Source organism: Amblyomma maculatum, chromosome 1, assembly GCF_055883805.1.
Source record: "Amblyomma maculatum isolate TAMU_Amacu chromosome 1, ASM5588380v1, whole genome shotgun sequence".
NCBI lineage: Eukaryota > Metazoa > Arthropoda > Arachnida > Ixodida > Ixodidae > Amblyomma > Amblyomma maculatum.
In genome coordinates, this window is record NC_139344.1 from 223575510 (window position 1) to 223589657 (window position 14148).

Here is a 14148-nt window from a genome sequence, read left to right on the forward strand (position 1 = left end):
GAAATTCACGGTGCACGAAAAAAAATTCGTTCTCGCGGAACTTCGTTATCGCAAAAATTTGACGTGAAACGCAGAAAGAATTGCCCAAGCAGCAGCAAAGGCGTTTAATGCCAAAAATCTGTAAGCTTGGTTTGCTTACGCTTCACGGCGAGCAACGCCGTCACGCGATTTTCGCACTCGGTCAGCAAACCCATTGCAACATCGTCGTCTCGGACAGCAACGAAATTCCTGATGACATCAAAAGCGTCCATCACCTGTACGGCGGTTGCCGCAGCCGGCGCTTCCTGTACGTCGTCGTCTTCTTCATCGGAAGAGTCCTTATCATTCCGGGCAGCTTTTATGATCTGCTCATCACTCACATCTTCGTGAACAACAACACAAGCGTCAGCGCCGATGTATTCGTCGAGCTCGAGATTAGGCGGCACGGTTCCTATTTCTCCCAGCGTTTTCCAGGCGGCCGCGATCCCCGGAGCCGGTGACGCCTCTTCGTCGTCGTCTGTAACGCCTGGTGTTAGGCCAGCAGAGTGTACGGGTCGACCTTCGGCAAATCCGGCGTGCCTGAAACAGTTCACAATTACTGAGCGCCCCAGTGTGCTCCAGGCAGCAGACATAATCTGCAGTGCCACGTACAAGTCCACCTTCGTGTCTCGGCCGGTTTCAGTGTTAAAAAGCAGCCGCTGAATTAACCTCCCGCGGTAAGCGCGCTTCAGGCTAAGAATCACGCCATGATCGAGAGGCTGTAAGACAGACGTGCAATTGGGAGGGAAAAACCTCAGCTCCGTGTTAGTGAGCTTGACTTCGTCGGAGTGATGCGCTGAACAATTGTCCAAAAGCAAGCAAACTTTACGGCCCTGCCGCTTCATGTCGCGGTCGAATGCCATCATCCACTCGGTGAAAATAGCGCGGGTCATCCATGACTTGTTGTTCGCCTTGTACTGCACAGGTAGGCTACGAGTTCCCTTAAAACAGCGCGGCTTGGCACTTTTGCCTATGACTAACGGCGGACGCTTGTCCGAGCCATCCATGTTTGTGCAAAGCAGCACTGTGATGCGTTTTTTGCTGTGTTTGCCGCCGTGACAGCGCTGCCCCTTGAAGTCGAGCGTCCTAGCCGGCAACATCTCGTAGAATAGCCCGGTCTCGTCGGCGTTGTAAATGTCTGCAGGCGCGAAGTTGCTTAAAATTCCGGCCATGTTACTCGCCTTCCAAGCAGCTGCTCCGTCCACGTCTGCTGACATTGACTCGCCGCACAACACTTTTCCAACGATGTTATGGCGGGCCTTGAAACGGTTTAGCCAGCCAATGCTGGCTTTAAAATCATCAATGCCAAGTAGGCATGCATAGTTCAAGGCTTTCTGCTGGACGATGCTTCCGGACAGGGGGACGTTGCTGGCTCGTGCTTCCACAAACCACGCATGCACTGCTTTGTCCAACTCTTCATGGAGGGGCCGCGTCACCTTTTTGTGCTTCGAGGATGTGCCTGAAGCAAGTGCCATTCTCACGCTGTCCTTATTGCCTAGAATCGTTGACAGCGAACTTGCAGGAATTCCGAAGTCTTCAGCAATTGCCGCTTTCTTCCTTCCGCTTTCTGCTTGGGCGATTATTTGAGCTTTTTGCTCAAGGGAAAGAGTTTTGCGTTTTTTCACTTGCGTTGCCATCGTGTCCTGCGGATGAAAACTCGTCGTTGTCGAAGAGAAAGGCAGCGAGTGAACAACGCGACCACGACACAAAGCCAAAATGGCGGAACTGCAATCACGTGATTTCATGCTTAATGTGGCTTTGGATTTGACTTGGACTTCTCGCCAATAAAACTAGTTTCGGTTTCGATTTTGAACGCGAAAATTTCGTTGAAGCGGAAACGCTCTGCAAAAATGGTTCGTTGTGCAGAGAAATTTAGGCCATTAATTCTTATAGGATACTCGCGGGGAATAAAAAATTATTCGTTGTCGCGGAAATTTCGTTGTGGCGGTATTCGTTGTGGCGGGATTCCCGCCAGCGGTGCGAATCTGCTGCGTCATTGCTTTTTTAGAAGCGCCGCTAGCTTCCCGCTTAAAATCGAAAATCAGTACCAGTGTCCATCAATGCGCTAACCTTATAGCCGTCGAGTACCACGGGTATATCCAGCGAGAGTCTATCTTCACGTGTACGAACTGTCGTCGGGGCCGTCAAGTCGTGGTCGCTCACAGGTGGCGTTGTCGGGGTGGTATTCGTCGCGTCGATTTGAAGCGTCCTCGCCCCCGGAGGTCGCTGTCTTTAGTTTTCCCGACGCGGACAATTTGAGGCTCATATATATTGTCACGGACAACAGGGCTAGACGTGACTAAAAGACAGGGCAAAGCTGTACCAGCAGGCAGAGTTTCACACACAGCGCGCGAGCCGACTTCAGCGTCCTTTTTTTCCAGGCGCCACCTAAGAACCACAGGAACACCTTATATATAAAAGAACGGATTTCTAACCCGTGGAGTTTCGTTGGGCACGGAACGAGAGCTCTATATATACGCTATCCATGCGTGGGTATGTGCCATTTTCTAAGGGCACAACACAACAAGGAGCGCCTTTCGTTTTTACTACCGCTCTATCGCACTTGCATTGTATGCCGTCGTCATCAAGTTACATCCTTGCGCAGTGGATCCAGACCTTTTCCAGCGGTGTCATCCAGAACATACCGCTGTCGCATTGCCCTCTTAAGGTGCGCGAGAGGTCCAAATTCTTATTGTGCGCAACTACTAAGCATCCCGTTCACAAATTTCTCCGATCTTTGCCTGAAGCCTAACCTTGAAAACCTATATGGCCTCGAGTAGAAGGCGAAAGGAAACGGGACGTGATTTCGCACATTGTCACATTACGAAAACATTCGGGAAGTTAAATCGGCTGCAGCTTTTTTTTTTTTTTTTTTCAGATTAGAAGGCTTACAGCTAACGCATTAAAATTAAAATAATTGACATCATGTCCTTGATGATAGGGACGACAGTTGTTCAATTTCCTACGCAGTTATTTGGGAACCGTTGTTTACCGGTGCAAATGAATAGTATGTAGTTACCCGATTTTAAGTTTCACCGAATCCCATTCGCCCAGAATGAAGCGTGGACACGATGTTGGCTTCACAGCGCCAGAAGCACCAGATCGCGTGAGAATAGCGAATTAATCGCAATAGGCGGGCCTCACAACAGGAATGCACGGCTGCCATAAAAAAAAAAAAAGGAGGAGGACTAATTGCAGCTCTCCCTATAGCCTTTCGATAGCCTTCACCAATGAGCTCTCCTCTTTTATATACAAACGCTCCTGTAAGAACACTTGAACAGTGATATGACCAGAATGTTCCGCTGAAGTTGGGCGGCAACAACGCTTCAGAATTTGCAGACAGCAAGTTGTCTTCTGTGTAATGCTTCTCTCCTAGTCGCTGTTACTCCTAAATCATGCCTATGGCAAAAGCAAGACTCACTTCCCTCTTCCTTAAATTCTCTTTGCAGAATTTTTTTTTTAACCTTATTGTAACTGAAGATTTTGTTGACATGAACCTCCATGTTTGACAAGGCGAGATTTCGTCAAACTTTAGATTTCATTTGAACAAAGAAAACGCTTGATGCAACCAATTTTAGGCTAGTGCAAATTTAAATTTTAGCAATCTTAGCGTACTATTTACACAGCAAAATATTCACGGGTCACGTTTTTAGGTATTCTTTAATGCTCACGGGAACACCGGTCACTAGTATATTGAGAAAAAATTATTTCTTGCCTATATTATTCACAGCAATTAGTAAAACAAACGGCAAATAAAATCTTTCACACACTAAACTTTTCGTCCCTACAGCCAAAACTTATTGGCTTGCGAAGCTGAGAACGAAGCAAGCGTTAGCGTTAGAACGAACGGCCACCCTTGCTGACGGCATTTAATTACTCGTTCCGTTTGTTTGGGAGGGTCTGCGCCACGACCTTTCGTTGGGAAGACGCGCGTATAACAAGTGAGCCGTTCTCGAGACGGCAGCCTCAGGTTCAACTGGTGGCCTCAGGTCCGTCTACCTGGGGTTGTTAACATGCACTGGCATCGCCCTGCATACGGGCATCTCGCGTTTCGCCTCCGTCGAAATGCGCCCGCCGCGACTGAGATCGAACCAGTGCCCTCGTGCTCAGCAGAGTGGTCACGCGGCAACAACAAAGCTTCAGAGATTGTGAGGAGTATTTCTAGCGTCAGTGCTTGCAAGCATCCAGAGCGGATAGTTGCTTACGTGACCGGCTTGCATAAAGGATCACTCCTAAAGCATTGCAACACCCACTGCCAGTGCAGGGAGCATGTGAAAATCTCCACATTTGTGAGGAAGCAAGATTGTGAAGATTGTGAGGAAGCAAACTCACAATCCCTGCAACACACTGCGAAGAAGCAGACTCGCGTCGGGAAGTCCTTGCGTCGCTTTGAATACCAGCTCTAACAACCCCGCCAGACCACCGGAAGAAAGAGAACGAAAGCAAAAGACTGCGAACGCACAAAATATGCGCTTACTCATTCCCCCGGGGGAGGAAAATTCTGTTTACTGCTTGGAGCTATGGGGGAGGGGAGAAGACTGTGTTAGCCCTCCGCCAGCTCGAAGCCGCGCTCCGACGGCCAAGCACTTTTCTCACTGCCCCAGTAGAATAATAAAAAAAAAAAAAAAAAAACGTCGACAGGACACGCAGAAGTGACGTAGTAGCCCACGTCAGTTTTGTTTCACGTGATTGCGCGTTCACGATGTGCAAAAATACCCTCCCCCACTAAATGGAAGCGCACCAGCCTCCATTGAGCGGCCGTGTCCGGAGACTTGTCGAACCTCTGCCGGTACAACAGAGTGCGCAGAGCGCCAGCACGCGCCTCGAGGAGAAGAACGCTCCCACTGCCGCTCGCTTGTTTCCCGCACTGGCTGCCTCAGGAGGCCAAACTTGTGGCTCAGCGTCAGGGACTCCGGAACTTTTTTTTTTGAGTGGGGGGCAAATTTAGTCAGTTCATAATTGCTATTTTTCGGGTAATTTGATTTTATTTTTTATTTTAATTTTGTTTTATTGTTATTTTATTATTTATCTTAATTTTTTAATTAAATTTATCCCCAAATTTATACTTTGTAAATTTAGCTTTATGCGATTTGAAAGCATATTTTACCCCTAAAGAAGAATGAGGCCATGAATTGTTCGAAAATACAGCCTTCTAAAACACTATCACACTTCATACTTTCAAAATACTCGTTACTATACTCACTCAAAATTACCAACATGATTCAAGTTCAAGCAATCGCTTTGTTTAAGAGAATACATAACTTTAGAGAGGGTCCCAACAACTTGCCTTCAGATTGTTTGCGAGAAGAAATTGGGTTTTTGGCTCAAGGGTGCCCTATTCTTGCAATCTGCCAATTTTCAAGCCAGCGAACGAAACTTGGGCAAATAAATGAAAAAGGGCCTTAATTTGGTATGAAATACATTTAAAGAAAAGCAACCTTAGTTCAAAGAACAATATACACTTGAGTTAAGGAAGTTCGTGCACAGCCTGTTTCAATCCCCTGGTTCTTGTTCATCAATTGGGGTCAGTCATTCAATACTTGTTTTTTTTTTATAGTATTAATTTAGTTCACGCAAAGAAAAATTTTCAAAATGGTGTCAGTCCATGCTAGCTCATTTGCAACACAGTCTACATTTTAACGTCCTAGAATTTGAGCACTCATAAAAGTGATTTTAGTGTGAGCAGTGGGAAGGTGGTGCGGAGGGGGGGGGGGGCGCCGCCCCCTCGGAATAAAAGTTGGGGGCGGATATGTTTGTATGTAGGCATGTATAACTTTATTAAGGTTAAAGCGTTAAAGGGTTAAAGCGTCGACCCGGGGTTATGCCCTATTCTGCACTACCTCATTTGGCCCGTTTGTGGTGGGTTGTGAGCAGGGTATCGAACCCGAAGTTTTTCGGGTTCGGTTCGGGTTCAGCTCCGGAGACACATTCCGTTCCAGTTCGAACCGGTTCGACCCTACCCAAACCGGTTCAAACGGGTTCAGAAAAAAAAAAAAAAAAACAACCTTCGGGTGTATTTTGCTTTTTTAATACTGGGTTGCTTTTTCCTGTTTCAGTATATAAAAAAAATCTAGAGGTCACGACTAAAGTGCGATGAGGCGAAAGCCATTATAGCGCGCTAGGTCATAGCCCTTCACTAGGGCACCTCTATCTCCCTCTCTCTTCTTTCACTCCCACCTTCCTTTACGGCGTGGTTGTGCAGACGTCAACAAAATGCTTAAAATGAGTCACCGACAATTAGAGCAGGATGGCAGAAAAATATTGATTATCTTCATTGGAACATAACCAACTAAAGCTGTCACGCGCCGAAGGTAAAATAAAATATTGTTTTTTTTTTTTTTTTTTTTTTTGCTGCGCTTTTCAGGTGGAAAATATTTCACATAAATTTTAGTTTAGAGCGGAACCTCTACTACTATAAGTACAAAATGTTTCGTGTTTCTGCCAGAAAAGGACTTTGAGGTCAGATAAAGGTCGAACCAAGCACGAACACCAAAATTAAGTATGTATAAACCATGTGTGGCTATATATATGGCCTAGCATTCGGGCCGCTTTGCATTTCGCGTTTCCATATGGGTGAAAGGCAAAGGCACCCGTGTGTTGTGGCCCGAAAGACGCTGACAAAAGAACCCTTCACCACGTATTGGAGTTGAAGTCATTATCGTATTTGCCGTAAAACCATAGAGTTAATACGACGAGTCTTTGTATTACCTCTATGCTCTATCTCCTTTGGCCGCGACGCGATGCGGCCACCGCCTTGTTGCGCGTCATGGTTGCCTGCATAGGCGGGCTATATAAGGTCTTCTAAAACATTGAGGCTTTTAGCATGTTTATTCACATAATTTACAATAAGCATGACATGACATCATGGCTGCTCGCAAATATTTTATTATGTGCTCAATGAATGCTGCCAGCTTTTTTATTTGCCGGCATGAAAGACCGAAGGAAGAGCTCATTGTCCAGGGTTGCTGACGTCATCCGGGTCGATGACAAGAGAAGATGGACTTTAGTTCAAAAATGCTCTCTTGGCTCTGGCTTGTGTATATGGCACAGCAAGCGCTATATACTGTAGCTAGTGAATACAGTTCTGGGCGCCGCAACTTCTCCTAAAATTTCAAAACACTCCAGTCTTTGCTTATTCTGGGCACCTCTTCAAATGCGTAGAGCAGGCTCTGTACTTCTTCAATTTTGAGAGAACTGCAGCCGATTCCGATACCTTGCAGACAATCTTGTTCTTTTTCCATAAGAAACGCTTCAAGCTGAGCTTGTAATCTCTTAGGGGCATATTCTGTTGCCGTTTGTAGATGTACTTAATTACCGCCGGTGATCCTACGAAGCCGCTTACGTGTGGTGACCAAATGCTGTTTTTCTCGGCACGTTTCCTCGTTGGTCAACGTGATATCGATAGCCTCACGCTGCAGTTCAGCGGTTGCACAATTACTGCCATTCCCCCTTTTTTTTTATTCCTCAGGGTCTAGTCGAAGGCTCCTTCGGTCCACTTAACCTCGTCCCTCTCCCTGCTTTTCAAGGTTTTTGTCCTGAACTCCCTCGTCACCGCGCCACCTGCAGACCATGCAGTTTAGTCATTAGCTACGTTTTCTCTCAGTAGTGCACTTCCAGCTTTCAGTGCCACTTTCTAGACGGTCTTAGGTACGTATTCGCATCAGTGATGGTGGATAATGCAATGAAACGCATTCTTTTTTTTTTTTTTCGACACCGTAGTTTTACTGGCCGAAACGACAGCACACCAAATAGAGCTTGTGAATTAATACTCCTACCGGTAATTTCGCTTGCTCTACCCAGACTTCACATTTGAACATCGGCGATTCATTCCCTGCATAGTCTAACATGCCAAGGAAAATAATGCAAACAGTCATCGCTATGGACAAAAGGAAGATAAGACGAAATGGGAAATAGACATAAATTCATCTTTATGCTACGTTCAGATACAACTCAAGAACAGAGCGCTAATTTGCTCCCCAAGACAGCCTTCCCACAATCAGCGTCGGCTTATCATTCTGAAGTCTCGGTCAATCAAATTGCGTCTGCTAGTGTCGCATCGCATACGGCTGCTGTGCACGTGCCATGTGACTCATTGCGACGTCCTCGAACGATAGGAAAATAAAATGGTTTGCGTGATATTTTTTTAAGATTTATCATTTCGTTTTGAGTTGTATATGGTTATATATTTATTTATATAAATATGTTACCCAACTTAAAAATTATTTGCAATTATTTCACTGCCTGGTAGGCTCTCGAAAGGGGCAATATTCTCCATGAGCGGTGCCATTGAGCAGTGCAGCGGCCACCCGTGTTGGGAATAAAACGATACCCCGACGCCAGAGACTAATGCTATGCATGTGGCAATATATTTTCTTTTGTTCTTGTCATGTTTTAGCAAGGAACAATGTTTCAATATAGTTGTGGTGCTTGCGATGTGCAGTGGCGCATTGGAAATAAGCGAGGAAAGCGCTTTATAAGCAGCGATAAAAGAAAAAGTAATAAAGGTAAATTGCCAGAAAAAGTGGGTCGGAACAGTATCGCGAACCGGTTCGGAACGGATCCTCGGATTTGTTCCGGTTCGGGTTCAGTTCCAAGATGGCGAAAAAAATTCGGGTTCGGTTCCGGTTCCAGTTCGACACCCTGGTTGTGAGACTTGTGCTTTTCGAGCGCACCCCGGGCCTGCTGGACGGCCCATAGTTGAATGTCCTTGTCTGTACTTTGCACAACACTTTGAAGTTCCGGCGGGTGTGTCTTGGATGCAGCTTCGGTCGGGAATCTGGCACAGTCCCACATGCCCGCCGCACCCACTTGACATACACTGCACGTATCACTCGTGTAGATGTCTGGGTGGAGGACGCTTCCCCGCACAAAGTAGTTTATTTGTCGACGTATACCTCAGCGCATATGTAGTGCTCTATCTCTCGCTTATTCACTTACCCTGTCATCTGAAATTACTACAGCACTGCAGACGCCTCCTGAGAAAACTCATCATGCATACCGCTGCCCGTGGCGGCAGAATCTTCTAGCTGACTTAGTGAAGCTCCCGTGCCAATGCCTTCATTCCAAGAATGAGACCTAGCTTTCGCAACAATTCTTCCTTGCTCTGGGAGGGTACTGCTAGGGCTAGCCACCCTAGTACTGCAGTAGAGTTAGTTGTTGGGCTAGTTGGTATTCTAGATTTAAGGACATAGTTTTCAGCGCAAAGGCACGCGGCCAAAGGAAAGAAGAAGAAGGAAGACTATAGGGACGAACACTTCTTCCTTCTTCTTCTTTCCTTTGGCCGCGTGCCTTTGCGCTGAAAACTATGTCCTTAAACCCCGGTACTGCTCCATGAAGAAGCCGGCATCTTTTCCATCCTGCCAGTAAATAGGTCTTCGTTAGCTTCACAATTGTGACAAGCTCAAATTAAAACGCGCGCCATTCCTCCTGCCGCTACTTACCGAACTATTTAGCGCCAACTCCATGAACAAAATCTTGCTCGCTGAAATGTCTGCTGCATACATAAGGATGACCACTCACTTCTCTGCTCATTCAAGGCTTGAATAAGGAAGATTCCGTGAGGTTATTTTTCGGGAAACAATGGGAGCTTGCGCCGGGTTCCGTCGCGTACGTCCGGGTACAGAGCAACAATGGGCCATGGCAACAACCTAAATAAACATCAGCCAACTTCAGCAATGATGCAAGATCAAAAAGTAAAATGTTGGCACTCGTTATCTACCAAAACTACAGAAATCAACGCGACTATTAGTTTTTAAAATGCACAAATTCAATTGAGCGTCTGCTACAGCAGCAGCAGCAGTAAGAGGAGTCACGTGATCTCACTTGCTCCTCTCGGTCGACGCTAGCACCGTTCGCTCCAGCCGCCAGCGCCCCTTGCGGATGACGTTAAGTGAAAGGTCTCTATACTTTAACCTGTGAATGGTCCTGACTAGTCCCTAAAAACGTCTGTTTAATCTAGAAGAAAAAAAGTTTACAGCGCAGCAATAGGTGAAGATACAAAGAACTAAAATATCGAGTTGTTCTTATTCAAAGAAACTTTATGATTTAAATTGCAGAAAGCTTATCAAAAGGTTTGTCATGTAGAAAAGATGCTTCCAGTCCATCATGACATCGTCTTCCTTCTAGCATGCGCTAGCAATAGGCCCGGAAGTTGACAAGTGTGACCGACTATTTCTTATGCCTATAGCGCCTTTTCGTTTTCATATAATTTAATCAATCACTTTCACAGTCGTCCACCGGAGTCGCGCTGTTGTCGCAACGGAGAATGACGTTGATACAGCACTCTGCGTGGTAACTGCACCTGGGCGATTAGGCTGTAATGTTGCAGGAATATACCTCCAGGCATAAACAGAAACATAACTTTTAACACAAAAGACTCACACGCTTCCAAATATTCGCACGCGCGTGTTGGTTTCGTAGGCAGCGTGCAGACACGGCGCGTTTTTGCCTACATCCTCCTCGCTCCCGATGTGGGCTGCGCCTCCTTTGTTTACAAACATGACGTTTATATATAGTCCAGGCCGAAATAAACGGCGTCGTACTTCGCAACCGAGGTCGCGTGTTCGTTATGATCAGAAATGACGTGGTACGCATGTAACTTCGTTATAACCGAGGTTGCTTGCTCGGTATATCCTAGGTCAGGGGTCGGTCCAGAATAATGCGAAATTCGCATATGAACGCAGTAGATCTAAGACTCTAAAACGGTACGCACGGCATAGCAAGCGGAGGCTTCCCAGCAACCGGATCATTCATGGCACAGTAAACTGCTATGCAACTTAGAATCGTGATTCGATTGCACGCTGTGGACGAGGTTACGGTCACACACATTCCATCTTCTTCGCGGGCGAAAATCGTAATCGCACTGCGCCATCCCTGCAGTAGGGTGTGAGCTCGCGACGGGGCTGATTTTTTTTTTATTTCAAAGATAAAGGTGCGGAACTTCGGCGTTTTTATCATATAGGTACAATGCGTCATGCAACCGTTCCAAAAAATGCGCTATCTTCCTTCCCACACACACATATAATGGCCCTCTGCCACTAACCCACGAGTTTGGTGGCACAAGCACTGCCGGGGGTATAATGGCCACCGAGGAAGGAAACGAAGGTTTCCATGTCATGTTGACAGGGTTCAGCGACTTCTTGGACTGGAGGCCAATTCAGTTTGTTGGGTCCCGTCCACCTAGGAATGTGTGCGACGTTTGCGGCGTTCTGTCCAGATGTGCCAAGTTCGCTCGCTGCTCGCACATCTTCTGCGTCTTTTGCAGCACCCGGCTTCAGGTGATCGGCATGAGGTGTCCCATCGACGGAAAACAAGTCCGCATCGAGGATACTGCTGAGATTCTCATCGACGAGCGAGAATTCATCGGCTACCTAGTGCGGTGCTTCAACGCTGACCGTGGCTGCCAGTACGAAGGCATTTTGGGCACTCTCAAGAAACACTTCCTAGAGCGTTGCAGTTACAACCAAGCAAGTTGCAAAAAGTGCGGACGACGGCTCGCTCAGTGGCAAGCTGTGGAGCATCGTGTCGACTGCAAAGTGGGCGGCATTCCTGCCGCGGTTAGGGCGCTGGAAGCCTTGCACGAAGTAGACCATGTCGAAGTCAGGCGCAGCGGTACTCGGAAAGTACGTGGCGCTCCTAGCTCGTCAAGAAGCGCTGTTAGACCGTCGCAACCGCCAGCGCGGGTGGGTACAGTAGACGACGCGGACAAAACTTCTGCTGAGAATCGAAAAACGTCGGAAAGGCACTCGCCACGGTGGAATGCTGCCAAATCCGTCCATCGAACTGAGCAGATGCCAGCAGTGGAGCCTCCTTCCTGCGCTCGGGGCAATCGCTCTAGTGACAACTTGACCGCTGCGACAGGATTTACTACTTCCGATACCGAAGTTACTGACAGCAGCAAGACCATGGTGAGCAAAGCCTCGTCAAGGAACTTCGTTATGGTCTCGGTGAAGTCTGTTCGTGTGGTTTCGCGACGTTTTGCGGGGAACGTTTTCTGCTCAAAGGCTCAGCCCGTTTTCATGGCTGCTAGGGCTAAAGCGTTACCGGCAATACCAGACTTCTCTGTGCCAGTGAATGCTTTGGCCAATTTAAGCGTTGGGACGTCTTCTGCGTCAGCAGATGCACCGCAACACCTAGAGACTGGTAATGTTTCGACGGAATTGTCTCTGCAAGGAAGTCCTCAAATGAAGAAGGCAGTTGCTGGGCACTCAAGCGACCCTAGGGAATTTTCCGAACTCGACAGTACTTCGGACGTTCTGAACAACGGATTGCCTTCTGCAGACAGGCTAGTGCTCTGCCACGCTCAAGCGGTCCAAGTGCCTTCCTGCTTTGCACAGACTGTCGAAAAAGTACAAAATGACTCTGAGCGTGGGGCATATTCCACGGAAGAACTTAACGTCGAAAGGAAAATATCTCCCGCGCAGGAAGATGCATTGGCAAATGTGATGGACCAGGAAGGAGACTGCGGAATCCAATCAGATTTGGACACTCTTGCAGAAGGCGCGGGACATTTCAACGCCAGCGCTGGCGACGTATACAGTCGCCGGGAGTCTGAGAGGGCTGCCAAGAACGAGACCGTGGATAACCTGCTTCCGTGCCTTGCAAGCCCAACCGGCGTAGCAACGTGCTGGTTCGCTGACGTCCAGCACGTGAGCAGTACCCTTCAGAGGCAAGACTCGATCGTTATCCTGAGTGACAAAAATATGTTATCTGGCTACACGTTCCAAACATCTTGTCGGTTCCAGCGATCTGGGGACTCCATTTTATTGAGCTTCGAACTCCGTTTCTGCCCCGGCGCTTGCGACAGTTTTTGTCAGTGGCCTTTCGACAACGTGGTAGTCTTCGAACTTGTGCATCCTCGAGACAGCTCGAGGAATATTTCCGTCCCTCTGCGTGCCGACGCCCCAGCCAGTGCATACGCGAAACCGCAGCCCAATTCGTCGAATCCAAGCATCGTTACAGAGGAACTTTCCTGGAACTTAGTCGAAGCGACCGGCTTTGTTGCTGACGCAGTCCTTAGAGTTGACATTGCGTTTCTGAAATGCGCTTGACGCTAGCTTGCACTATTATCGCGTGCGCCTTTTCATGATGTTTTAGCCTGTCATGCCCACACTTCTCGTTGTTCAGAACGCCCACATCCGATTGACAATAAAGTGTAGCAGGATTCTATCCACCACATTCTTCATAGCCGCTTTCGATCAATTGAGTTCGCATCCAATGCGTTCGACAGCAGAATTTCACACCTCGCACAGCAGCCTTGTGTGTGTTAGGTTCCTGCATGTTGCTGTCTGATCATCCGATATCACGCTGTGACGCTGGCGGCTGAGTAACTTGCAGTTGCGTGTCTTTATGAACGCGCTCTTATTTGGAGGTCGAATAGAGATTTGACTGGACAACCCACAAGGAAGCATAGAAACTGACGTTACGCACCTGTCATTTCCTGCATGCTATCGACATTACAAAATTGCCAATGTAACGAAGTGCCCCTAGCGCGTTGCTTTATATGCTACTGCAATTTCTATCTTGTTTGGCGTAGTCACGCTTTCTCATCTCCGCTGTAATTAGTATAACGGCCAAATTTTATGACAGCCATTCTGTGCGAGACTGCCTCAAAGGGCACATGAAGAGATTGAAAACGACTATGAAAGGTACATGCATTGTGTACACTCGGCCAATTCTTCAATACCGCTCAACTGACGACTGTCCGGCGCTACTGCCCTGAAGACTTCGAGATTACAAAGCAAGCGAAGGCAATTAGGCTGTTCCGATTAGTGCGAAGCGACCTCTGTCCACAATTGGCTGGTACGCATCGGCGCCCTATGAAGTTGCCAACATAGATTTTTTATCCGCTGCATAACGATCTGAATACCTACATTTGCAATAAACGACTCAACACGTTCGATTACTATTTGCACTCGTTACTTTCGGAACCAGTATTTGTTGAGGACATTAAATATCCACACATTAATTTCAAAGGAAGCCTCCCCGACACGGCATTTGAAATCAGTCTATTAAAGCCAAGCACACAGCAGAAAGAACAGTTGCTCTCAGAACTCGATGGAACTTGATTCGAAGGGTTTGGTTCCCACGGAGCAGAACAGCCAAAAAGACGACACATTGCTCGTCCCCTCT

At 47.4% G+C, this 14148-nt stretch overlaps 1 protein-coding gene across 1 annotated transcript; it reads left to right on the forward strand.

The window, feature by feature from the left end:
• Window positions 1-11010: 11010 nt before the first annotated feature.
• LOC146205728 (uncharacterized) lies at window positions 11011-13903 on the forward strand. Its single transcript, XM_084590387.1, has one exon. It carries the CDS (start codon window positions 11097-11099, stop codon window positions 13065-13067), a length of 1971 nt encoding a protein of 656 aa, XP_084446513.1. The 5' UTR covers window positions 11011-11096; the 3' UTR covers window positions 13068-13903.
• Window positions 13904-14148: the final 245 nt, after the last annotated feature.

Coding starts and splice junctions, on each gene's coding strand:
- LOC146205728 (XM_084590387.1), top strand. CDS start 11,097: ATGGCCACCGAGGAAGGAAACGAAGGTTTCCATGTCATGTTGACAGGG.